At 36.3% G+C, this 26,421-nt stretch overlaps 1 protein-coding gene across 2 annotated transcripts in view; it reads left to right on the top strand.

The window, feature by feature from the left end:
• Positions 1 to 26,421, top strand: part of COL21A1 (collagen type XXI alpha 1 chain) — a 122,722-nt gene that overhangs the window by 79,415 nt on the left and 16,886 nt on the right. For both annotated transcript variants that reach the window (XM_023513144.1, XM_003789660.3), the window contains 3 exons: positions 20,112 to 20,156; positions 22,575 to 22,628; positions 24,122 to 24,175. In XM_023513144.1, the coding sequence (XP_023368912.1) occupies positions 20,112 to 20,156; positions 22,575 to 22,628; positions 24,122 to 24,175 (153 nt within the window). The remainder of the gene's footprint in view (positions 1 to 20,111; positions 20,157 to 22,574; positions 22,629 to 24,121; positions 24,176 to 26,421) is intronic.

The raw sequence follows: 26,421 nt of genomic DNA, 5'->3' as shown, positions 1-26,421 counted from the left end.
TCTTTTAGAAGCTGGGAAGGATTTTGCATGTGCTGTGAGTCACAGCTACAAGCACTCACGCCCAAACAAATGAGTGGTAAACAGAAACATCGTGGGCTATTGCTGAGCCTTTAGTCCATGTCATTTGCCACATTGTTCTGTAGCAAGTTGTCTCAAATCCTTGTGTTCAATAAAAGTCAGGAGTAGAGAAACATAATTAAGGAAGTACTGAATTGGAATCGTAGATATCGGTGTTTTTAACAAGTGTCACCAATGATTCTTTACTTCGAATGAGTTTTAGAAATGTAATTTGCCCTCACCTTTTACTCATACAACTCATGGCCCACATTTGGCAGATATCATTTTATTAATCAAAGGCACATATCCTCAGGAAATTTGCAATTCACTTAGAAGGGAGCTAGGTCAAGAAATGACATAAGAGCTCAGATATATTGTCATATTATCAGTTGTGAGTCCAGAATCTAAGTATTGGACATAAGAGAGAGAAAGGTATCACTGAGGCTTCTTAAATGGGGTGGAGAGATTGAACTACTCTTAGAATTAATCAAATTTTCCTGGAAGTTTCATCTCATGTGTGATGATGCCCTGGGGAATGTTGCCTTCAATGTGCTTATAATCTAATATGGAAGACAGAAAGAAATGATGAAAATGATTACCTCATGCTCAACAATAAGACTTTATAGTATGTGCCAAATATGAATCTGATGTGGAAACTGAAGGAAGAGCTTGAATATGGTCTCCGCTGCATTCCAGCTATGTGAGCTTGGATACGTCACTCACATCTCTGAATACATCTTCAGCTTCATCTAGATCAGTGGTTCTCAACCTTCCTAATGCCACGACCCTTTAGTACAGTTCCTCATGTTGTGGTGACCCCCAACCATAAAATTATTTTCGTTGCTACTTCGTAACTGTAATTTTCCTACTGTTATGAATTGTAATGTAAATATCTGATATGCAGGATGTATTTTCATTGTTACAAAGGGTTGAGAACCACTGATCTAGATAATGCAGGTATTTACAATGCCTGCTTTATAAGGTTGTTGCAAGACTTACATAGGACATTTGGTAAAGAATGAAAATATTGCATACATTCATGGGGTTATCCTAAATGCCAAAGGAATATAGGAAGACAATCCTGCAGCTCGGGGTGGCTAGGAAATTGTTACCAAAAATTGGGGGCCAGATTTGGTTGTGAAAAGATGAATGCAGATACAAGAAAAAGAAGAGAACTAATTTGAGTGAAGACATACAGGTGAGATGGGTAAAGATGTGCCCAGGAAATAATTTTCGTGAAGTTCCCAAGCTGCAGCAGAGGGTCCCTGGTGAGTGATGGGAGGTAAAGTTAAGAAGGTGGGTGGTTAGGTCCATGATGTAGAGACACTTCACTGCAATTTGGAAACTAACTGCATTCATTTGCCATTGAAATTTTGCAAGACAAAAAGAATAACATAATGAAAAGAAATGCCTTGGAGGCAGTTTATAAGCTACTGCTGTGTGCAGAATGGATAGACAAGAATAGGGGCTAGAACAGTGTCTCCCCAAACACTTGACCTATAGTTAAACTTTGGTGACACACTTAAATTATGTTGATAAAAAAGAGTGAAAAATACTTACTGTGTTTTGAACTTCTTTCAAAAATAATTTAATTAATGATCTTTAAAAGTCCTGGGAGCGTGCCTAAGATCCTCTGTCAGCCCGCCAGTGTGCCGAAACACACCGGTTGATAATCACTGGGGTAGAATCGGGATGTTAATTAGCACCTTGTTTTGGCAGAACAAATGTGAGTTAGGAGCCCTTGATTAGGGTGCTAATAAGGAGTTCAATAGGGATAGTGTGAGTTCAACATATCTGAGGCGTACTTTTTATTATTAGGGAAGAATTGTAGGACTTAGTAACCGGAAATGAGGCTGGATGTGATTCTCTGAGTTCTCATTTCAGAGAGTATATAAAATGTGTGCGTATGTGAGAGAAAGAGGAGAGAGAGGGGGCAGGAAAAAGGGAGGGGGGATAAGAGACAATGGACGTGAGGGGCAGGTGGTAATTGACGGTGTGACTGGGTTCTGAATGTCTCCGTGTCAGTTTTTTGGACTCTAACTCCTTTTCCCATGGAAGCAACGTTACAAAGGGCAGCTTGCCCAGCAGGTCTGTGTAGACCATAATGTAATGTGAGAAGCATATATTTACTTTGAAAATCATACTATTGAAATCTTGTTATAATAAAGCTAAAACTGAGAAAAGAGGGTTAACTGGGGAGGGAGGAATGCTTAGGGCGTGTTTTCCTCCCCCAAGACCGCCCGTTTCTTACTCTTACCCCGAAGCAGGTTCGCGCCTGCCCTGCTCAGTCCCACTTTATTCGGGACTCATTTCTGTCTAAAGCCTTTGCACTGGGATCAATTTCCAGTCCAGGAACCACGGCCTTCAAACTGTAACCTTTTCATTCTTTTCTTCCTTCTTCACCAAATTCACTGGGTCAACCCTATAATGTGTGGTTCAGGGGTGAGAGAAACACGGGGACTGCCTCATCCGTGAAGGTCTGTACGCTAGAGGGGGAGATAGATGGTAAGTGGGCAAAGAAACAAAAATGAAACTGCAGAGTTCAGCTAGATAGGCAAACAAGGAGTTAAGGCAGGGAATAATGGGAAGGGGGTGGTGGAGGTCACTGAGATGCAATCTCTCCTCCTAAACCCAGAAGACAGAAAACGGAGAGTTACTGAGTGTGACTCTCCTGCTCTAGCCCAGGAGATTGGGAAAGACAAGAAAACCTCTCTTACCCTTTTTCTCCTGTTCCCTTCTCTTTCCTGATGAAGGGTGAGGAGGAAGCCAGGTTTCCTATGCCAGGAAATGCACTATGTTTGCAAAGCAATGAACAGGCTGAGCATCTAAAATGCGCTGGTGTTGTCTGTATTTAATGCCTCTGGTGCTTGCATTTTCTTCCAAATAAGTAAACATAGCATCAAACACTATTCTGTTATTTTGACCATTAGTGATAAGTTGGTTGTTAGAGATATTTATGCTATGGAGACCGATCCTTGTGATTCGTGGAAAAGCTTTCAAAACAGAATAAAATCCTTAAACTTTCTATATTTTTTGACCTAAGAAATGAAGATGGTTCCCTGGTGTGTGGCTACTGGTTTTAGGTGTTTATAATGAATGATTTGGCTTCACTGAAAAGGTCGTGTTCACTTCATTGCGCAGTGTAGTACCCAAGAAAATGAAACTTAAGTTGGAAAGACAGAAGCTTTCCGTCTTTCCAAAAGCATTTTGGACTTTTTAAAAAGTTAAAGCATTCCAGAAAAATACTTTAAAATTAATTAAACACAGATTATGGCGGCCTAATGGTAACTCATCTCTGTAAACAGATTGATACATATGACCACTAACTCCTAGATTTCGAATCGAGGGAAAAAGCTGTGTTTCATTGAGAAGTAATTATAGTTAAACAAGTATAAATATATTTACTTGTCAATATTTTGAATTTTGAAGGCTACCATTCATCAAACCTAAATGAAACTCAATCCTAAAAATAATTTACTTTTTAAGAGGAAATTCTACCCAGTTAACTTCAACCCAGATGACTGCAGACCCATTTCTCACACTGACTGGCTTTATTATAATTCACTTCAAACTGTGTATCACTGTGTTTAAGGATCATATTGTTTCAGTACTTTCTTCCACCAGCATTTATCATTTACTGAGGGTCCACTTCAGATCAGACATTAAACTAGTTGAGGAGAATGTAAAGATTAATCAGTCATGGCCTAGTCCTCAGGGAGTCAGAGGAACTGACAGATGATAACCCAGTGGGAGAGTTATGGGAGTCAGCTGTGGATGGGTGGAAAAGGAGAATGGAAAATTATAGAAGACATGCATAACTCTAGATTATTTGGGGGTATTGCTAAAAGGGATGTAACGCCTTCTTTATAAGAGACAACGCTTAGCATCCCTGAGATATAAGTCAAATCCTATCCAAAGCTCCTGTTTAAAGTGTATAGATAGGGATGCATCATTCATCAAAGCACTCTCTTGATCAAATTCTAGAAGATGAACATAAGTTGCCTAGTTGTATGGACTGGTAAGGCAGGAGCATGTAGCCAAAACAGGGAAGAAAGCATGGTTCTCTGGGAAGAGCAGATGCCAGCTTAGGCTGCCTGGGGTGCATGGTGGTGAAGGGACAGACACAGTAGATGAGGTCATGGGGGCAGGTGGAGGACAGAAAGAAGGACCTGTTTGGACTTAAATCTGAGAGTAATGGGAACTGTTCAAAGGTTTTCTGGAAGCGAGTTGATCAGATTTAGAAAGTTTTAGGAAGGGCACTCTGACAGTGGAGTAGAGAACGGGTAAGAGATGGATACGGTGGACAGAGCCTTCTCTGTCCCCTCTAGTGCCAACTAATGTGAGAACTTTCAGAGTTGGAGAGGGGAGTGGAACTGATGTGAAATGGACTAACGAGGCAATAAGAGGACTTGAGGATCAACTGGTTGTGTGTAAAATGAGAAGAGACGACTCTTGAAGTCTTGCTGTGTGGATGGAAGCAGTGGAACCCCAACCAATAAGCAGGGAATAAAATGAGAAGCATCAGTTCTGGCTAGGGGAGGTGATCCTAAAATATGTTCAGATGGAACATAGCTAAGTGATAACTAAGGCATTTAAAGCAGAGGCCTATGTTCTTGGATAATTAAAGAATAGACTGGTAAAAATTTGGATTAATAAAATTTCAATAAGAGATGGTGGGTCACATTTAAGGAAATTTTAGATGAATTTCCGTGAATACTACTTGTAGTAAATTAATGCCTCCTCTCAAAAATATCAAACTCAGCTTCTGAAACCTCTAAATGTTATATCATTTGGATGTTAGGTCTTTGTAGATATGATTAAGAGTCTTGTAAAGAGAAATTTACCCTGGATTATCTAGTGGGCCTGATTCAATCAGTTCAGTTGCAAGTTCAAAGAACAACTGAAGTCTTCTAGAGAAAGAAGAAATTTGTCGGCTCGGCGCCTGTGGCTCAAGTGGCTAAGGCGCCAGCCACATACACCTAAGGTGGCGGGTTTAAATCCAGCCAGGGCCTGCCAAAAACAACAATGACGGCTGCAACCAAAAAATAGCAGGATGTTGTGGTGGGCGCCTGTGGTCCCAGCTACTTGGGAGGCTGAGGCAGGAGACTCACTTGAGCCCAGGAGTTGGAGGTTGCTGTGAGCTGTGATGCCAAGGCACTCTACCCAGGGTGACAGCTTGAGGCTCTGTCTCAAAAAAAAAAAAAAGAAGAAATTTGTCCACGGACCACAGTGTCAGCTCCTGCCTGAGAGTTTCCAGCCCGTCATTCCAAATGGCTGCCCTACGGATTTGGCACTTGCCTAGCCAAGCTCTGCACTTGCATGAGCCAATTTCTTGCGGTAAACCTCTGTGGGGTGTGTGTGTGTGTGTGTGTGTGTGTGTGTACACATTCAGACATATGAACTGGTTTTGTTTTTCTGCTGGGGCACTAACTGATACAGATTTTGGTTCCAGGAAGTAAATACCTAAATACCTGAAAGTGTAGCAGTGGCCTGGTAATTGGGTAATGTGTAGGGACTAAGAATTTTGAGCCACATGATAGAAATTGTCTATATTGCCTTGAATAGACTATTGGGAGAAATACTGGTAGTGATGGTAAAGAAAGTCCTTTTCATCTTAGAAAATATGTAAATCATTATAAATAAACTATTGGTAGGTAAATGAACCTTAAAGTCACTGCTGCTAAGGCTCAGGAGGAGATAAGGAATATGTTATAGGAAACTGGATGAATGTTGATCATTGTCATACAGTGGCAGAAAATTTAGCTAAATTGTGTCCAGCAACTGTGTGCAAAGCAGAAGTTTTCAGAGAGGAGCTTGAATGTTAAGCTGAGGATATTTCCAAGCAAAGTGCTGAAAATATGACATGATTTATTCTTGCTGATCATAATAAAGTGTGAGGAGAAAAAATAAGATGAGGAAAGAACTGTTAAACAAACAGGAACCAGAACGTCGTGATATGGGAAATATTCAGTTTCTCCAGATTGCAGAAGATGTAAAAATGAGCAGATTCACTGTTCAAAAAAGCGTTCTGGGAATAGGGCTGAACAAACTTTTGTTAGTGCTAAAGAGATTAGGTGGATGACTTATGAATCCATTCAGCCATCCCGGTGGAAGCTATAAATAAAGATTAGATTGTACAGAAAAAAAATTGTGGCGGAGCCTATTGTCTGTTGGTATAAATGCTTGTGATACACACAGAAGACCTACAAGATTTTTGAGAATATTTTATCAGCAGAAACACTGCCAGTTTGGACTGAAAGGCTTGCAAACAGGACGAAATGAAGGAAGGCTGTAAGACTCCCCAAATTCTATAGGGAGGGATCAAGCCAGTGGAATTGCTTGGCTGAAAATATGTACTATCCTTTAAGAAAAAAGAATAATGATTCCAAGGCTGAAGTCATGCGCACAGAGGCCAGAGCCTGTGGAGCAGAAGACAGCTTCAATCCCAGGGGACTATTCCCAGAGCTTGAAACCTGCTGGATTTTGTCCTGTTGGATTTCAACATTGCTTGAGACCAGTGATTTTTTTTTTTTTCCTTTTCAAATAGAGGTGTTTATAACTGCTATGCTCTGCCTGCATCAACATTGTATTTTAGAAGTAGGGAGCTTAGACAACCTCTAGTTTAGAGGTTCATAGGTGGAAGGGGATTTTGCCCAAGAATAGATAATACCCATACCCGATTCAGGAGATGAGATTTGGGATTCATGTAGGATGAATATGAATCTTTGGGGGCCAGAGGGTAGACTGTTGGGTTGAAAATTGTCCCCCACAAAGATATTCGCTTCTAATTCCTGATATCTGTAAATGTTACCTTACTTGGGGTGGGGGAAGGGGTCTTTGAAGTTGTGATTAAGTATCTCGTGAAGGGGAGATTATCCTGGATTATCCCAGTGGATCCTAAATGTCATCACTAGTGTCCTTAGAGAGACAAAGAGAAGTTCACTCAAAGAGGAGGCAGTGAGACCACGGTGGCTGAGATTGGAGAGATACATCCGTAAGTCTAGGAATGTTGGCAGCGAGCAGAAATTGAAAGAGCCAAGCAGTGGAGTTTTCTGTAGACCCTCTGGGGAAATTATGACCCGACCAAGACTTTGACTTCAGACTTCTGGCCTCCTGAACAGTGAGAGAACAAAATTCTGTTGTTTTAAGCAACCACGTTTATGGTAATTTGTTACAGCAGCCACTGGAAACTAGTAGGCTAGGTTTTTCATTTAACAATTATTTTGTGTAATGATCCTGTGTAAAAACGCATGTGGAAACATATTAATATCTGTCACAAACTGTTGGTGGCACATGTATCGTCAAAACCATCTGGACTTGGGGCAAGTTGATGCAGAACTTGTTTTCAATGACAATTTGGTTAAAAGCAAGGCTCTCAATAAAGATTTTCCATACTATCAATTTTGTTAAGTTGTACTTTTTAAAACTTTAAAAAAATTTGCCTTTAAACTTTTAACATTTAACTCCAATTTTTTTTTGTACTTTTACAAACTTAATGTGTCCATTTCTTACTTTTCTATGTGTTTTCACTATTGTATTTAGTAATTTTTAGCCCTTATTTCTTCTGTTTATCATATTATAAAGTTGAAACAATTTAAATGTATAATACTTCCTGTACTATGTATATAAACCATAGCTAAGAAATACATGAATATGTATAAATAAATAAGGACCTGCACGGATAAACATCATATGGTTTCATCGTGTTTCAGTTACTTTGCTTATTTTTTCCTGCAGGTGGGTTTTTAACGTCTGTTATGTTCCATTTTTACTTGCCAGTATTTTTTCTCCCACGAATATGTTATTGTTTTTGAAATACATTATAACAAAATTAAGGCCTGGATTGTGAGCGCTTTTTGGTGTTTTTAAAAAGATGTCAAGCTTGCCAGACTACATTTTAATGTTTATGCTAAGACATGAAGGATCATCAGGTTGTTTCAAAGAATCTTCAATTGTTGTAAATGTTTTTTTTTTTTCCTATCGTCTCACGAAATCAGTGTGATTTTATTTGGGGCAGCTAGGTGGATGGTGGGAGCGGAGAGCTATAAAGGCAGCAGTACATGGAATTTATCAGCAAAACAGTAACAAAGGAATATTCATTTTCAACTAAGTCAGCTTTTAGAACAAAGTATCATTTTAGACCAATGAATTTGCTTTGGCCAATTCTGGCCAACCAAAATTTCCTGCAGCCTCAAGGTTTTCACTGCAGCTTAGTCTAGTTACTCGGGTCCTGATGATGTGGGTTGAGTGTAACATTTTTCATCAGGCAGTTCAGACCTTTTACTTGCTAGTCCAGTACTCACTAGCCAGCCCCACCGCACGTGTACTCAGGGGGCTGGATGGCTCCTGGTGAAGATTTATAGAAAGGGCCCAGGTTCTACTTTGAGCTGAGATCTCCAGAGCTCCGTGAGGAAGAACCATGTTTTCTGGATTTACGGAGGTGAGCACATATTTCTTAATCAAGGATGTCTAGCTTTTTTATTCTGGAAATGTTTGTTGTCTCATTTTTCCAGGAATAAAGACTTGGGGATCTCTGTAGTATGTCTGAAGACACTGGCTTATAGAAGCTTTTCTTGTTTCCTTCTTTTCCTCATGTCTTTGGAATTCTTCTAAAATAATCTAAATCATACATTATGCTTGTTTTTACAGTCTAATGTTAACTGCTGAGCTGGTCCAAATCACTGTTTACTTAAGAGACAAGTAGATCCTTTGTTTAATCACCTTTCCTATGGCGTGATTATTTGACATATCATTTTTATGCGTTTGGCTTTTCATTTTAGGCTGAAGACCTGCATAAAATTCCTAGGGAAAGTTACTGTTGCATTGCTATGATGATTTCCCACGTGGAGTAATCCACTTGTTTATGCGGGTAACATGGAGGAGTCTTTATTTGCTCACTTGACCATATTTTTTTATTTAGATTGAGAAGAAAGGTAAGAGGACAACCTCCCACTAGTTCCTTTGTTGTTCTTATTGATTTGCAATTGTCTGATAAGGTCTTTAAGTCTCCTGTACAGATTTGTAATACTTTTTCTTACCCCTCTTTCAGGCTGCAGAAGTGGCACATCCTTGGTATGTGTTGTAAAGTGACTTTAATGTGAAACTCCTGTCTACGGTTAAGAATTTCACACAGCACTAAATGCGAAGCTAACCCACATTTAACAATGTAGTTAATACGATTTGAAAGTACAATTGTATTTATAATTGTAATAATCTCTTTCTAATTCTAGTGAGTATGGTTTAAACATGATTGAAAATAACTCTTACAATGCATTTGTAATAGGCTTTATTTAAATTAAATAGTATAAATGTCCAATTTATCTACAGAAGTGATTAAATTTGTAAGCAGTATCTACACTTGTTTGGCATCCTTAAATATGACATTTGGCATCGTAATGACTGTGAAAATATTATGTCTTAAAAAAAAAACTTACAAAGCAAATGTTGGCCCATTATCTGTAAAACTTAGTTAATAAAGTCCCTACAGGTTTAATCGTGGATCTGTTTGATTCTTTCATATCATAAATGACATAAATATCATTGGCACAGTGAAACTGGACCACCCTCAAACAATGTTATAAAGCAACATTGTGGATTTTAAATTTGGAAGCTTTGTGTTTTTGGCACTAATCATTTTTTGTGGTGGTGTTCTGAAAACCATCTTTTAAAATTAAAATATCATAAGAACTATTGTTGATCATTCAACTATTTTATTTAAATTTTTCTCTTCTCTATTCATCATGTATAATTTGAAAGCAGCCCTATTGAACCCTGAAATTACCAGGGTAATAAAAGCAATTGAAAGTATGTAGTGATGCATGATTAATTCTCAAAATCAAATGATGTGTGATTAGTCCTCAAAATGGATAATGGCTAATGAGTAAATAGACTCTCATTGTTCCTTAGGTAGGCCCACTAGTCTCACTGACATGGAAATTGATCACATTCTCTGTTTTAAAGAGAATAGGTAAGAAGAAACTTCTATACAGGATATCAAGATTTCAAGCCTTGGTATCGTGTAGGCAGCCTGTGACTTTAATCTCATAAATTATGTCCTTTAGTCATACAGGAATTAGGGGGCAATTATGCATAATTTTCATTAAAACCTTTAATATCTTAGAGATACTCATATGAAATTCTTAAATGAGTTCAAATATAGTCTTCATTTTCAAAGCATGAAAAATACATTATTAACAAAACAATGTTGTTCAAGACAAGGCATATGTATTTTACTGCAGGATTTATGATCCATTCAAATGACTATCTTAGATGAAATTAGAATATTTTACATTCGTTCTATATTCAAGGAGTCTAGAAACAACTGTGTTTTTATATAAGCTAGAGTGCATATTTTTGTAATTACATCATTTTCTTATAAATATCCTATTCCTTTGTTTTAAGAAGTATTTCCAAAAGGATTGAATGTGTTTGTCATAATGAACACTAGATGCATTTGATGATATCTCTGAGAGTTAGTACCAGAAAATCATTCATGGCCTGGGTGTGTTTAAGGGCTGTTAAACACAGATGGAAAATAACAAGGAGAGTTTTTAAACATATTGTGGTTGTGGCTCTGTGTCTGTAGCTCAATGAGTAGGGCGCCGGCTACATACACCAACGCTAGCAGATTCGAGCCAAGCCCGGGCCTATTAAACAGCAATGACAATTGCAAAAAATAGCCAGGCATTGTGGCAGGTGCCTGTCATCCCAGCTGCTCAGAAGACTGAGGCAAGAGAATTGCTTGGGCCCAAAAGTTTGAGGTTGCTGTGAGCTGTGACTCCATGGCACTCTACTGAGGGTGACACAGTGAGACTCTGTCTCAAAAAAAAAAAAAAAAAATTTGTTGTTTGTGTCAATATGCGTTTTTAGTTTTGATAATCTGGCAAGCACGTAATAATTAGGTAATCAATTGTGAATAGTTCTAGGTACTTAAGTGGCTTATAAGATTTTTATATTTTTTGAACATTGAGCTAATTGAAGTATTCTATTGCTTGAAATAAAAGATGCCTAGTTAAATCATAGTTAACTGTTCATGCTCTGTTTTAATTTTGGTTCTTTAACATATTGTGGCTTTGAAACGCTTTTGATATAGGTATCTTTTTCAGGGGTTATAGGAATATAAGACCCAAGGTATATTTTAACAAAAGATTAGATTAATCACTATTAGAATAGTATTTATTAGTACCTCCCAGAAGTTGGAGGTGCACAGTGAATTTCATGCAATGGCAACAGAGGATGTTAGAATATAGAATTAATTTTAATAATTTTATTAGTACAGGGACTGGGCATTTACATTGAAAAATGTTTCTTGCTAATGAAGTATAAAAAGCAATTTAATAAACCAACATCAAGATGATTATTGATCCTAAAGACTAGGAATCATTCCTTTATCATGAAAGAATTTTCTTCCTGTGTGCTGTTTACATAAAAAGGCACTTAATTGATAAATTTAGGTGAAGCATGAAGAACTTTTGAACAATATATTTTAAAACTGGAACAACTGACCACACAAAAAGAACCGCCTACTAGAACTTTAGAATTGTTGTAGACTTTTAGGTGTATAATCAGGTCCTAATTTTGCTGTGCAATTACAGAATGTACGACATTGTACCAGGTGATTTGAGATGGAACATTTTTTTCCTCTGGTTAAGAAAAAGAAAATTCACTCAAGAAACATACTTTGGAAAGGCATACAGTTAACCCTTGAACAACATGTATTCGAACTGCTTGGATCCACTTACATAGAGGTATTTTTCCCATTCATTGGAATTTTTTTTGAGATTTGCAATCATTTAAAACACTTGCAGAGAAACCATGTAGCCTAGAAAAAATATTGAAAAGTTTAAGGTAGATATGTTATAAATGCATAAAATGGATGTAGTTACTAGTTTATTTTATCGTTTACTACCATAAAATATACACAAATCTATTACAAAAAGTTAAAATTCATCAAGATGTATATGTACACAAAAATTTATAGATCATACATAGCACCATTCCCAGTTGAGATAAATAGAATCAAGTATAAAGCTGCAGTATAAAATCCCTCGCCTAAAATTACCTATATACATATTGTTGTAACAATTTCATTGTCACTTCCCCTTGCTATTGCAGTGAGCTCAAGTGGTGCTAAAACACATTGCCTTACTCATCATCGCCATGTGAGCGGTTTGTTTCTCTAGTAAATTGCTTATCACAGTAAAGTGATCTCTCAAAATTCTTTGTATACTTTATCACATTTAGTGCACTTCTATAAACCTGGAGTAATACCAAAAGGCCCGTATGAAATGCCATCGGGGATTCTGGAAGAGCTCCCAGGATGCAATTCATGACATTGTAGAAGAAGGTGAATTGCTTGATGTACACCATAGATTGAGGTCTAGAACTATAATTGCTGAAAAGAAAGAAATAGAAAACAAAAGAAAAGAGAACTTATGAAGCTGTTATTGCATCTATACCAGCAGGTGTGAAAACCTTGAACTTTCTGTAAAGTATCTTCTTATCTCATATTGAAAGTGTAGCTTCCATGTGGGTACAAGAGCACTATAAGAAAGACATACCTGTAGACTCTAATATGATTTGAGAAAAAGCGAAGTCATTATATGATAACCTAAAGCAAAAGGGAGGTGAAGGATCTAAAGCTGGAAAGTCTAATGTCAGAAAAGGATGGTTCTAGAATTTTAGAAAAGAGTTGGCTTAAAAAATGTCAAGATAACAGGCGAAGGAACTTACTGACCAAGAGGCAGCAGATGAATTCCCAGATGCCATTAAGAAAATCACTAAGGAGAAAGACTATCTAACTGAACAGGTTTTTAGTACGGATAAAAGTGCCCTATTCTGGGGATGGGGGAAAGGCCCCCAAACACCTATATTAGGAATGGAAGGAAGCACCGGATTTAAGGGAAAAAAAAGGTAGGCTAACTTGGTTGGTTTGTGCAAATGTGGTCAGGTTTGTGATCAAAACTGCCCTTATCTCTAAAGCTCCTAAGCCTTGAATCTCAAAGGGAAATGATGAACATGAGTGGACACTCTGTTGTTATACTGTAAGAAGGTCTGGACAACAGAACTCCTTTTCTGGATTAATTCCATTGATACTTTGTCTCTAAAGTCAGGAAGTACCTTGCCAATAAGGGACTATCTTTTAAAATAATGTTTTTTATTTTACAATAAAGTGTATTATAATCCTAGAACTCTGGGAGGCTGAGGTGGGTGGACTGCCTGATCTACAGTGAAACCCCATGTCTAAAAATAGTGAGGTGTTGTGGTGAGTGCCTGTAGTCCCAGCTGCTTGAGAGGCTGAGACAAGAGTATCACATGAGCCCAAGAGTTTGAGGTTGCTGTGAGCTGTGATGCCATGGCACTCTACCAAGGGCAACAAAGTGAGACCCTGTCTCAAAAAAAAAAAAAAATCTCTAATTCAGCCTCTAAATCAGGGAGTCACTTCCACACACAGTTCTCTATGGAGAAGATTATCAAATGCTATGGAATAGAACCCTAGCAGAGAGAGCATCGTGACAGTCTGGAAGGATTATACCATTGAAGATGCCATTGCTGTTATAGAAAAAGCCATGAAAGCCATCAACCTCAAAACAACATTCTTGTGGGGGAAAATTTTGTCCAGATGTTGTGCATGACTTTATGAAAGAACCCATGAAGGAAATCATGAAAAAGAGTGTGAATTTGGCAAAAAGAAAAGTGGGGTGGGTGAGTGGCAAAAGTTTCAAGATATAGATTTGGGAGAAATTAAAAAGTTTACAGACACCACACCAGAGGAATTAACAGAAGAAAGCTTGAAGGAGATAAATGTTTCCAAACACTACCAGAGAAAGAAGCAGCAGAAGCAGCAGTGACTGAAAGTAAATTGACAGACAATCTGGCAGAAGCTTCTGGTTAGTCAAGACTGCTTTGCACTTTAAGATTTGGACCTTTCTATGAGACAGACACTGAAGCCAAAGCATATAATGGAAGCAGGATTGGTGCCATCTAGAAACATTATTTGCAAAATGAACGAGCAAAAAAGACAAACTTATGGTGTATTCCATGAAGTTTCACTGAGCCTGCCTGCATCGCCAGCCTCACCTTCCACCTCCACCACTTCCGCCTTTGCCACCCACACTACAGCAAGACCAACAACCTCTCCTCTTCCTCCTCCTCCTCAGCCTACTGCAGAGAACACAGATTAAGACCTTTATGATGAGGCTTGGCACTGCAGACATTGTCCACTGGTCTCTTTATTCCACCCTTTCTTCTCCCAGATAGCAGATGATCTTCCTCTTTCTCTGGGGTTTCAGGTATGTTATTTTAATTGGTTTACAAATGGCTTTTCCTCCTTGTAACATCCTCACTTCCTTCTATAACTTAGTCTCAAACTGGTAATACTTTTTGTTATATAAAATATGAATAGCCTAAAATATTGACTAGAGCATTTCTATTTAAATCACTTATCTTTGGATAATTTGAGTCCAGGTCTATGTGGGTCTTGGTCTGTAGGCCAGGGTAAATAAGTTAGTTCATCTAAGATTTTTAGATAATTTTTTAAAGATTAATTAAGAGTATGATATGGAGGTAGTAAAACTAATAATTTCCTTATTAAAGGTTTATTGCAAGTACTTATAGAGTGGTTTCTTTTACAGCTGTGATTATGAGCCACTTGTCTTTATAATTCTTTTACCTCAGATTAATAGGTTGTAAGTCATTCACAATAATCTGTCAGTATAGAAATTTGAAAAAGGAATTGAAAAACATTGTGGAGTTCAACTACAAATATACTTGAAGTTCACAGTCATATTATTTGAACAGTGATGAAATATATTTAAAATATTTGCAAAAATATTATTCCATAATCAAAGCCAAACATGAGAAGACAAAAGGTACTGAATGAGGGGCAATGCTAGGCTAACTTTTGGTGCCCTCAGTGGGAAATTTCAGATTGCTAGAGTCATTTTGACAATGGACGCCTTGGTTGGGGGAGGGGGAGAAATCTACAAAACAAAGAAAGATACGGGATTGGAAAAGAACTGATTTGAGACACGGGATTGGAAAAGAACTGATTTCATCTATTTCACAACTTTCAAATGTCACTGAGGAGCTGTGGAAAGACAGTGATAAAAATGTATCCATTATAGTACCAGGACTGAGCTAAGTACTTGTGAAAGTTAATCAATAGAATGTACCAACTCTATAAGATATGTTCTACTACTTTCCATGGATGCAGAGATTTTATAGTTTGAATAACTGGCTTGCAGTGGATCAGCCAATAGGAAATGGGTTGGTGCAGATATTTTATAGTTGAATAACTGGCCTGGAGTGGATCAGCCAATAGGAAATGGGTTGGTTGAATTATTACCTTTTTAGCCAATAAGAATGATGTTTTAAACATATGGGTTTTTTCCTTTATTATTTAAAAATGAACATAACACTTCTTGATATGATAGAAGAAAACATGTCATATGCTTCTAATATTATAATAACTGTGTGATATTAAACATCTCTACTATTCTGTGGAAAGGTTGACCACTTCAATATAAAAAATTAATGGGTTAGATCTGCTTTCAGTGCATTATGAATTTTGCAGTACTTAAAGCAGACTTGATCCAACATGACCCAATTTCAAGAATAAAGTAAATACATTCAGTGTGTATGTGGGAAAGTATAATATGATATTTTTCTTTTTTTTTTTAATTTAATTTTTATTAAATCATAACTGTGTACATTTAGGGGTATAATGTAATGATTTGATATACAATGTGGAATGCTTAAATCAAACTGATTAACATAACTATCACCTCATTTACTTGTTTTTGTGGTAAGACATTTATAAAATACTCTTAGTTGTTTTGAAATGTACCCTTGCATTGGGCACATTAGGTGAGAGCCCACTAAATGGCCTCCCTCCACTCGTCCTACCCCCTCCCTTCCTTCTTTCTGGACTATATTTGTGTTTTATCATTCATACGAATGTGTAAGTGATTATATATTGGTTTTGTAATAGTATTGAGTACATTAGATTCTTTCCCCACATTCTTGAGATACTTTACTAAGAAGACTATGTTCCAGCTCCATTCAGGTAAACATAAAAGATGTAAAGCCTCAATCTTTTTATGGCTGCATAGTATTCCATGGTATACACATACTGCAATTTGTTAACCCACTAGCAATCTGTACAAGACTAAAACTGGACCCTCACCTTTCACCACTAACAAAAATTGATTTTAAATGGACAAAAGTTTTAAATTTAAGACATGAAATCATAAAAATACTAGAAGAGAGTATAGGAAAAATGCTTGAAATTATTGGCCTGGGGAAATATTTTATGAGGAGAAACCCCCCTGACAATTGAAGTAACCCCCCAAATATATTACTGGGATCTGATGAAGCTAAAAAGCTTCTACATAGCTAAGTCCACTGCTGATAAAGCAAACAGACAGGCTTCCAAATGGGAGAAGATTTTTGCACGTTATGATTCTGAGAGGTCTGATAACTATAATCTACAGACAACTCAAATTAATAAGAAAACAACAAACAACCCCATTTCTTTGTGGGCAAGAGACTTGAATGGAAACTTCTCTGAAGATGACAGGAGAACAGCTAATAAACACATGAAAAAATGCTCATCTTTAATCATCAGAGAAATGCAAATCAAAACCACTTTATCACCTAACTCCAGTAAGATAAGCCCACATCACAAAATCCCAAAACTACAGATGGCATGGATGTGGAGAGAAGGGAACACTTCTACACTGCTGATGGGATTGCAAACTAACATATCCTTCTTAGAAAGAAGTATGGAGAATTCTCAGGGAACTAAAAGTTGACCTACTGTTTGATCCTCAATTCCATTACTAGGAATCTACCCAAATGAACAAAAATCACTGTATGAAAAAAAAAATTGCAACAGAGTGTTTACTGCAGCCCAGTTCATAATTGCCAAGTCATGGAAGCAGCCCAAATGCCTGACGTTTTTATTTTCTAAGTAATGTATTATGGGCACGTTCCTTCCTTGTAAAGTAGTTTCTAGGAAATAAAAACTAAACCCTTTATTATAAAGTAGGCACTTCTATTCTTATAACATTGTTATACAGAAATGGTTAAAACGGTTACAGAGAAGCTTCTAGAACATTTTTTCATGTCAATATTCTTTCACCACAACATTATGCAGGATTTTCCAGTTGACTTTCTGCTCTTCCTCAAACCCAAATTGAAATCACTTAAATGAAGAAAATATGTCCCTTTCCTCTGACCAAATAAAATCCTTGTTTCTGTCTTTCCTTATGCATTGTCACAGTTGCCTGAACCCCAAACCACACTGGCTGAATTGAAATACAAAATAGTTTACTTGGAAAAACATTTCTGTATGAAATAATTGTCACTAAATACTTTTGGACAAAAAGAACTTGTAACTTTCAAATCATTTCAAATGATAATGCTGCTAACGTAAAATTGGCAAAGTTTAGTCAATTTCAGTACCTTTATTGGGAGTACCTAATTGGGAGCCTAGAGAAATACTATCTAGGAGAATCTAGTAACAAATATATCTGAATGATTTCAGTTCTTCTGGTTAACCTCTCAATAGTTTTTTACAACATGCATGCTTGTGGTATGATGTTAGTTTTGGCAAGAATTGCTTATATAAATCAGTTTTATGTTTTTTAATATTATATAACATTTCTATATTTTTTCTTGGTATTTGTAAAATAAGTAATAATTGGTGTAATTGGGCATGGAAGATATTATGACTTTCAAATATATGAAATATGTATTGGTTTTTGACTAGTGTGAAACAACAGTAAGAAAAGGAATAATTTTTCCTAATCTGAAATATTCCCCCAAATATCTCAATATCTGATTTACTGAAATAATGTAATATTTTTGGCTCTGTCTTAGTGTAAAGCAAGCTCAGTATTAGAATGACTCAGACAAAAGGGTGTCAAATGAAACCCAAGGAATGAATTGTGGGGAATTAGGCTCTTAAGGTGGAAGCCAGGGGGGGTGTTTTTGGAAACCTGACCGTAACTCTGTTTGTCCCCGGGACTTGGTGATGCTAGGACCCACTGTATAAACTGGAATAGAGTCAGATGTCTATAACTATTTCCCACTAACATCATACATTGTGTAAAGGCATAGAGAGTCTTGAATAGTGATGAGAAGACTTCATCACACAGTAAGAAACACAGCTTATCAGATCTGACAGAATCATGGGCAATTGCATTTCTCCTTTAGGGATTCTAAAGGCCAAAGTCTTTGTATTGAAAAAACTCTACCAGTTTTCTAGCATAGAAAATTATATAGCTGCCTTGCTCTGATAAGATTTTATAGACACATTTTTAGTTAAATTCAGAACTTAATGTAAACTTATAGTGAATTTGTGTGTGTGTGTCTGTATTTGAATGAGAGGAAGTTGCAGAGTGGTTTCACACCAAATCATGGCCTGTTGAAACAATTTTGAACAATATTTATCTTCATTGATTGTACTGGGAATGTGCATTTGATGCCTTAGAAGGATATAATTCATTTTAATTTATTTTCTTTATTTCATAACTCAGTAATGTTAATTTTGCTTTGTGTTTTAGAATGCTTATTTGGTCTACTGTGCTCATGTTACTTTAAAGCATAACATTGCTTTTCTGTTATCCTTTAGGTAGTATGTTTGCAGAAGCTTATGTTTTCAGCTAAATTATTGAAAAGCCCCTTGTTGATGGTTATTGCTCATGGACAACATTTGTTCTCTTCAAAGTGCGAAGTGACAAAGTGAACTGAGCTGAATAGAATCAAACTGAATTCCAGTGTCTGATTTAACTGCAGATTTTAAAAATAAAACAATTACTTTGCCTTGCACTATATGGTGGTTAGCACGTGGAGCTGTGAGGGTTGTATTAATAAGCTCCAGATTTGAAAATAAAAATAATGGCAGACTATTCCTATAAAAGAATGTACTTTCTCATTGATAATGGCAGCTCTACTACCTGTCCTGATTTACTGACCAGCACTACTATTTTTTTTTTTTTGCATTTTTTAGCCAGGGCTGGGTTTGAACCTACCACCTCCAGTAAATAGGGCCGGCACCCTACTCCTTTGAGCCACAGGTGCTGTCCAGCAGTACTATTCTTTGAAAACCCTGATAATGTAGAGGATTTTTAAAAGCATAGGGAAGGGCCTAATATCCTTGTCTTTCAAATTTCCTTTTCTGCCAGAGAGTCAATATACATGGATATAAACAAATGTTAATTATTTTGTCTTAAGTGTCACCAAGAAAGGAGCTAATAAAATTGAATGAGAAATGAAAAATAATTAGTGCAATCATTGTTTTGCATGATCAGTTATCATTTTGGGTAAATACATTGAAAAGTAGAAATGCTTGTCCACTAATAAGTGTGCTAAATTTATTCTTGGTAGAATTCACATTAATTTTTTCTGAATCTAGCTGAAGACTTGTACATTTGGGTTGAGCCATGTGAAAGACTTCTGTGTCTCTTCTTTTTTCTTTCCTTCTTTCTCTTCAAAATTTGGTCTACCAAATTTTGTTGCTTGATTGCATCAGCAAGGGAATTATTAGTAGAAAAGATTTGCCTAATAAATAGGTTTATGGCTTTTTCCAAGCTCAGTTGTGAGGAAATAGTTTAATTTCATTAATTTTTAACGAAGAGTCTGAGGGGCTTTGGAACTGGTTTACTAAATCGGAACTAGTATCATTTGACAGTTTTTCCTGTATGCTTCAATATGAGCAGTACTTAGTATAAGAATGTGTTCAAACGAAATAGCCTTCTTATTTTATTGCTCATCTTGAGCTGAAAGAAGAACCAAGATTAAGTTCCTTATAGTTCTTTTTTTAAAAAAAGTCTTTATTTAAAACTTTAAATATCAGTAGATGTTTATGTAATGCTATAGCTCATAAATTTTCTTTTTTCAAAAATTGATTATAAGTAACAATGTCGTAATAAGCATAAGTTTGGAAAATATACATTATTTACAATTAAAATTCCAGTTGTGATTGATTCCTCTTTAATGACAAACTCCATAATTTTTTAAAATTCAAATTCGATTTTATTTGTTTTTAGGGAATCCCAGGATTTCCTGGAGACCGAGGATTAATGGGACAAAAGGTGAATATTAGCAAACATTAGAAAACTTGGGTCTGTATCTGCTTGTTAAAAGTGTAAAATAGTGGTGCGTTATTGGCTTCCACAGAATATATTTTCACAATATTTATGGTCATAGTTAATTGTTCAAATATGATATAATTTTAGAAACTGTTATTTTAATCTTGTAAATTAGTTTTATTGTTTTTGTTTTACATAGATAATATTAATTAGGATTCATGCATCTTATTTTACTTGATTACCTTTCTATTTTGTCCCCTAAGACAGTCTTTTGGGGATAATTTGTTTCTTTATGAATAATATCTTTGAATGTTCTTTTAGCACAAATATCTTGATAATAAACTTTCAGTTTCTATTTAATTACAATTTAAAAAATTTACTCATGTTTTAAGAGATAATTTTGTAGAGTATACAACTCAAGATTGATAGTTATTTTCTCTGAGTAAATTGAAGATTTTCTTCTCTGATGTCCTAGCTTTCATTGTTAACCAAAAACAGAATATGCTGTCATTCTAATTATCATTCTTTTGTAAGTTGATCTGGCCCTTTCTCATAAATTTTCTGTTTTCCAGAATTGATTGTAAGTAGCAATGTTATAATAAGCAAAAGTTGGAACATTTGCATTATTTACCAGTTAAAATTAATATGCATTAATTAATTTCAGTTAAGCTTTGAAGGCATTTTATTTGTTTTTAGTGTACTTAAAATTTCACAATGATGTGTTTAGATGTGGACATCTTTATTCATCACAGAGGGTATTCAGTTTGCTTCTTGGCTCTCTGGGATAATTTCTATTAGCTCTGTTTAGAAATATTTCATTTCTTCTGTTTTTATATTCTACATATCTTATTAGCATCACCATATTTTCTTATTTTTGATTACCTTATATTCTGGTTAAATTACTTCAGTTATATCTTCTAGGTTACTTATTCTTCCTTTATGATGTGTACTATTGCATTTAAACTATCAACTGATTTTTAAAAATTTATAAACAATCATATTTTTCACTTTTAGAAGTTCTCTTTTCGTTCTTGGGTAGTCTCTTTTATTTTCAGTCTTAATAGTTTCTCATGACTTTGTCTTTTGATTTTTCAAGATCTCATAAATAGTTATAGATTTTAACAGTTCTAGTATCTAAGTTTGTTATTTAGGCTGAGTGCAATGGCTCACACCTGTAATCTTAGCACAATGGGAGGCTGAGGTGGGTGGATTGCTTGAACTCAGGAGTTCCAAACCAGCCTGAGCAAGAGCAAGACCCTGTCACTACTAAATATAGAAGGGAAACAAAACAAAACAAAACAAACTAGCTGGGCATTGTGACTGCTCTGTAGTCCCAGCTACTCAGAAGGCTGAAGCAAGAGGATCTCTTAAGACCAGGAGACTGAGGCTGCTGTGAGATATGATGATGCCATGGCACCCTACTCAGGGCAATAGAGTGAGACTCTGTCTCAAAAATGAATGAATGAATGAATGAAGTTTATTATTTGCTATTTCTGATATTATTTGTTATTCTCAGTCTTGTGTCTTGCTGTTTTGTATTTTCTTATTGTCAATTGTGAGCTCACTGCTTCCTCTTAATTTAATGGGATTTCTGTCTAACAGGGAGAGAAGAGTTGCTTCCTACTTGTAGCCACAGATGTCATTTCAACCCCTTTTGAAAGTCTTGAGTCATCCTAAGTATCGAAAATGTCTCTCCCTTCTCATGACTGGTCAACATTTAGCTTTCCAAGAGCTGACTACGTACTCTCCAACACGCCACCCTTCCTGCATCTCTGCCTCAGGCAGGGTTTCTGCACAGTTCCAGATCCTCATGATTATAGCCCATTTCAGGGTGTATTTTATTAAAATGAGAGCTCTTTGACTACGTCTGTTAATTCTTGGAAGACTGGTACTCTCTCACAGAAGATGTTCCTTCCTGGATTTTCTGTTCTGGACTTAGAGGGTCCCTTAGAGGACCTAATCAGCAAGAATCCCAGAAGTTAAAGTCTCATGCTATAGTTTTGTACCCGATTTTTTTCCTTATTTATGTTCATAATCATATGTCTTAATCTCATTTATAAATAAGAAAATTACTCATTGAATATTTTTTTCTTCTGTTTTCTCACCTTACTAACTCTGTCCGAGTTGTTAGGTCTTCCTTTGAAAGAATGGCAAGTGCCACGGCAGACTTCATAATGAAAATATGTGACAGAAATTCCTCAGGCCCTAAGTCTAGGTCTTTAAGATGACAGATTGCTGACTTTTCTGCTCTGCCCTGCCTTGCTCCTTCCTTATAGTAGTGGAAGAGAACACACGAAAGTACTGGGCTGATTAGTATTGAATTTTTAGCCCATGTGCTTTGAAAAAAAATTCCTAGAAATGTGTTGATAATTAGAAATTTTAAAATGTGACCTATATTTGATTTTTTTTTTTTTTTTTTAGGGAGAAATTGGACCTCCTGGACTACTGGGGAAAAAAGGAGCTCCAGGGATGCCTGTACGTTAATATTATTATCAAAGTGTTTAAAACATTGTTACTTCCTACCAGCAGTTCATATTCATTCAGAAGTTCATGAACTATAGAAGATACAGCAATGACGTTTTTGAAGTCCACTAAATAATTTTATGGTTCCTCACTACAACAGGAGGAACTGTATTAAAGGGTCATGGCATTAGGAAGGTTGAGAACCACTGTTTTAGAGGCTTCAAAAATTGAAGGGACATATGACTTTGATATAGAAATTATGAAAATCCTATTGTGCGTGTGTAAAATTCCAAAAGTAAGACAATTTCTAAGTTGCCAGAAGTGATGTTGATTTTAATCCATGACTCAAATTGCTTTAATAGCTTTTTTTATAAAAAGAAAAACAAATTGCTTTTATGTTGAAAATACATGACTTTCATTTAGTTATGTAATTTAAAAAATAGATTTTTAATCAGTGTTTGGTGAAAGATTAGGTGAATTTTGCATGTACGAGTAAGGATTCATTAAATATGAATTCAAGTTTTGAGGCATAAAAGAAGCTATTCCCCTTTAAAAGGGAATAATCTTTTTCTATTCCTACCATCACTACCAAGTTACTTATTGAATAAAATAGTACATTTGGTTATTCCTTAGTATCTAAATTGGCCTTCAGAAAATGAAGGTATTGACTAGCATCCATTAAAGCTCAAGAAAATCTGTATTTAGCATTTCTCGTATTTTACTTACTATTCTAACAGCTGGTGTATATTATGTTTTATAATTACATTAGCGTGCTAAGTTGACAACAAAGTGTAGTAGTGGCGACATGGTGTTTTTCTTAATATGGGCATAGTGAGATTATGTTTTCTGATGCCATTAACTATTTTTATTACATTTTCTTTGCCAAGTGCTTCAAAATATATAATAGTATTTAAGGTATAATATAAATTAAATCAGATTCTAACTTCTAGATTAGTTATCCTTGTCTTATTTTGAATCATGTAGTTAGTTAAAAATATAGCTATTTTGTATCTTGAAGAGAGATTGTTATATTCAGAGCATTTATTAGATTACAACTTTTTCAGAGTGTTGTTTAAGAGAATAGAAGTTGTAAGTAATGTCGGTGAAGGTAACGTGTGCATGAAACTAATGCTTAGCTATCATGACAAAAGGTAGAAAGGAAGAACGTAGGAAAAACAAACTTTTCTTTGTACCTGTATTTATGTACTCTCTGGTCATTTTTGGTACCTACAGATTTTTGGAGTAACAGAATTATAAGGCTCTGCCAAACTTCATGCTATCTTGTTTAGTTTTATTTCTTTTTTTGATACAAGAGCTTGCTCTCTTGCTCACTTAGTTGATTCTTTACTTTTATTATCTTTTGGGCTGTTTATGGAGAAATTTCCTCAAATTGCATTGTAATTCAGTGGATTAATTATTATGAGAATGTGTGATTTGTAAATGAATTTAGTGTTACTTAATATTGTTCTCTAAATCATTCTTGAAATTCTTTTTTTAAAATGTAGGGTTTGATGGGAAGCAGTGGCTTACCAGGTCAGCCTGGAACCCCAGGATCTAAGGTAAATATAATGGAATTCCCAAGATAAAGAAATGTGTGCAATCATAGTGGCCATTTAGTGGTAATTGAGTAAAAATTATGATTACTCCATTGACCTTATTTTGAATGAGGTTTTCATTCTATTGACAATCACTTGTAAGAATGAAATCTTAGGCAAAAGCTTCGTTTATGAAAAAAGCTGAAGTGAAACAGTTTAGTTTAAGCTGGAGAGGGTCTGGAATCCCTCACCACCTGCCACCTGCTCCTACTCCCTTTTTTGTGGATAGTAGGCCCTGAGGGATACTTAGAGCTCTGTGAAGCTCAGTGCCAGAATCACCAATCTAGAACACTAGTGGTTATGAATGAGGATAGCTCTTACCAATTTTCTACTCCTATTTTTGGTAGTTTTACTGAATGGAATGTGTGTGTAATTTTTATTGTAAAATGCCTTGTTAGGTATTTACTTACTTGGCCTTATGGGTAGGGAGCATAATATCTTTACTTTCAGATTACAAAAAAGTAAGACAAACTTGATAAACTAAGAGAACTAATTTCTTCTCACTTGATTAATCAGAGGATTAAACCAAGTAAATTCTGGGCCAGATTTGGGATACTCTTGTCAACTATTCAGCAAATAGGCTGGGCCTGGTGGCTCACACCTGTAATCCCAGTGCTTGGGAGGCCGAGGTGGGTGGACTGCCTGAGCTCACAGGTTTGAGACCAGCCGGAGCAAGAATGAGACCCCATCACTAAAAATAGCCAGGTGTTGTGGAGGGTGCTTATAGACCCAGCTACTTGGGAGGCTGAGGCAAGAGAATTGCGTAAGCCCAAGAGTTTGAGGTTGCTGTGAGCTGTGTGATGCCACAGCACTCTACCAAGGGTGCTAGGGTCACAAAGTGAGACTCCTGTCTCAAAACAAAACAAACAAACAAACAACCCCCCCCACACACACACACACACAACTATTTAGCAAGTAGATTCTAGCACAATTTTCCAAAAGGGAGGATGGAATTTCTGTTTTGCAAGCATTCAGCTTTTGAGCAGATGTTGTCCCAGGAGAAAAGACTCTGGCTTACAAAATGAGTAGATGACCTCATATATTTTACTTTTAATTTTTAAAGTACTTAGAAAAAGAGAATTATGGGAGCCCAGTGATTAGGAAAAGGTAGCTGCTCTTTGGTCAGTGGTGGACCATTGTGGACGGTTAGAGTATTGTGAATTTCAGCCATTGAAGGTGTGCACAGAGTTGGCAGAAAACACTTGAAAGACTGGGATTCTGAAATAAAAGTTGTCCATAATTTCTAAAGGTCCTCTTGTAAGAAAAACCTCTTATTAACTGGGGCACAATGGGCTCTTCCATTATTCTTTGGATGTTCCTAGGCGTCCTCAAACTATGGCCCATGGGCCACATGTGGCCCGCCTAGGACATTTATCTGACCCACTGGGTGTTTTTGCCACTGCTGCCTGTCCTGCTTAGCAGCCAACTCGTCCCGGGGCCCGTGGTCCAGCCCTCCAATGGTCTAAGGGACAGTCAACTGGCCTCCTGTTTACAAAGTTTGAGGACCCCTGCTCTAATCCTTAAGAATAAAGCCTAAAATGTCACCAGCTTTTTATTATTAGTTACATTACACTATTGGCTCACACTTAGCTGGAGGTCAATTAAATCTGTTGTATTTCCTATAAAAGATTTTCTAACAATTCATTTATGGCATCTACCACTTGAGTAGATACAGGTGATTTGGCTGGGTTGGCAGTGGGTGTTTACAGCCTCAAAGTTTATTTATGTTTACATGAATTACTTGAAAGTTTGGTTTTCCTCATCTTGTGCTTGGGCAATTATTTTGTTAAAAATAGATCCATGATGTTAAAATTATACCTAATAAATGTAATCTTTTCAGTGAAGCATTCAGTTTCTTTGCATGTAGTATATGAGCTCAGCTGTTGGAAACTGTTTCACAGAGAATGAGACCGTAAATATTTTAGTCTTTGCCAGCCATATTGTCTCTGATGCAATTGTCAATTTTAACAGTGTATATTCTGTACTTGGAGCAAAGGCACCATAGCACAATACATAAATGAATGGGTCTGGGATGTGGCTGTGTTTTTGTTAAACATTATTTCAAAAACATGCATTGGGCTGGATTTAACCTGTGGGCAATAGTTTACTGACCTATGTATTGGCTGTTTTTCTGCTAGTTTATCAACTATATTTCTGGACTGTGTTGTCAATATCGTTGGTTGAAGTTCTGGAGTGAGACAAAATTAGAT

The sequence above is a fragment of the Otolemur garnettii genome, unplaced genomic scaffold, assembly GCF_000181295.1.
Source record: "Otolemur garnettii isolate 467f Iridium unplaced genomic scaffold, OtoGar3 scaffold00035, whole genome shotgun sequence".
NCBI lineage: Eukaryota > Metazoa > Chordata > Mammalia > Primates > Galagidae > Otolemur > Otolemur garnettii.
Note: the sequence above shows the minus strand (reverse complement) of the source record. Positions and strands in the feature narration are given on the sequence as shown.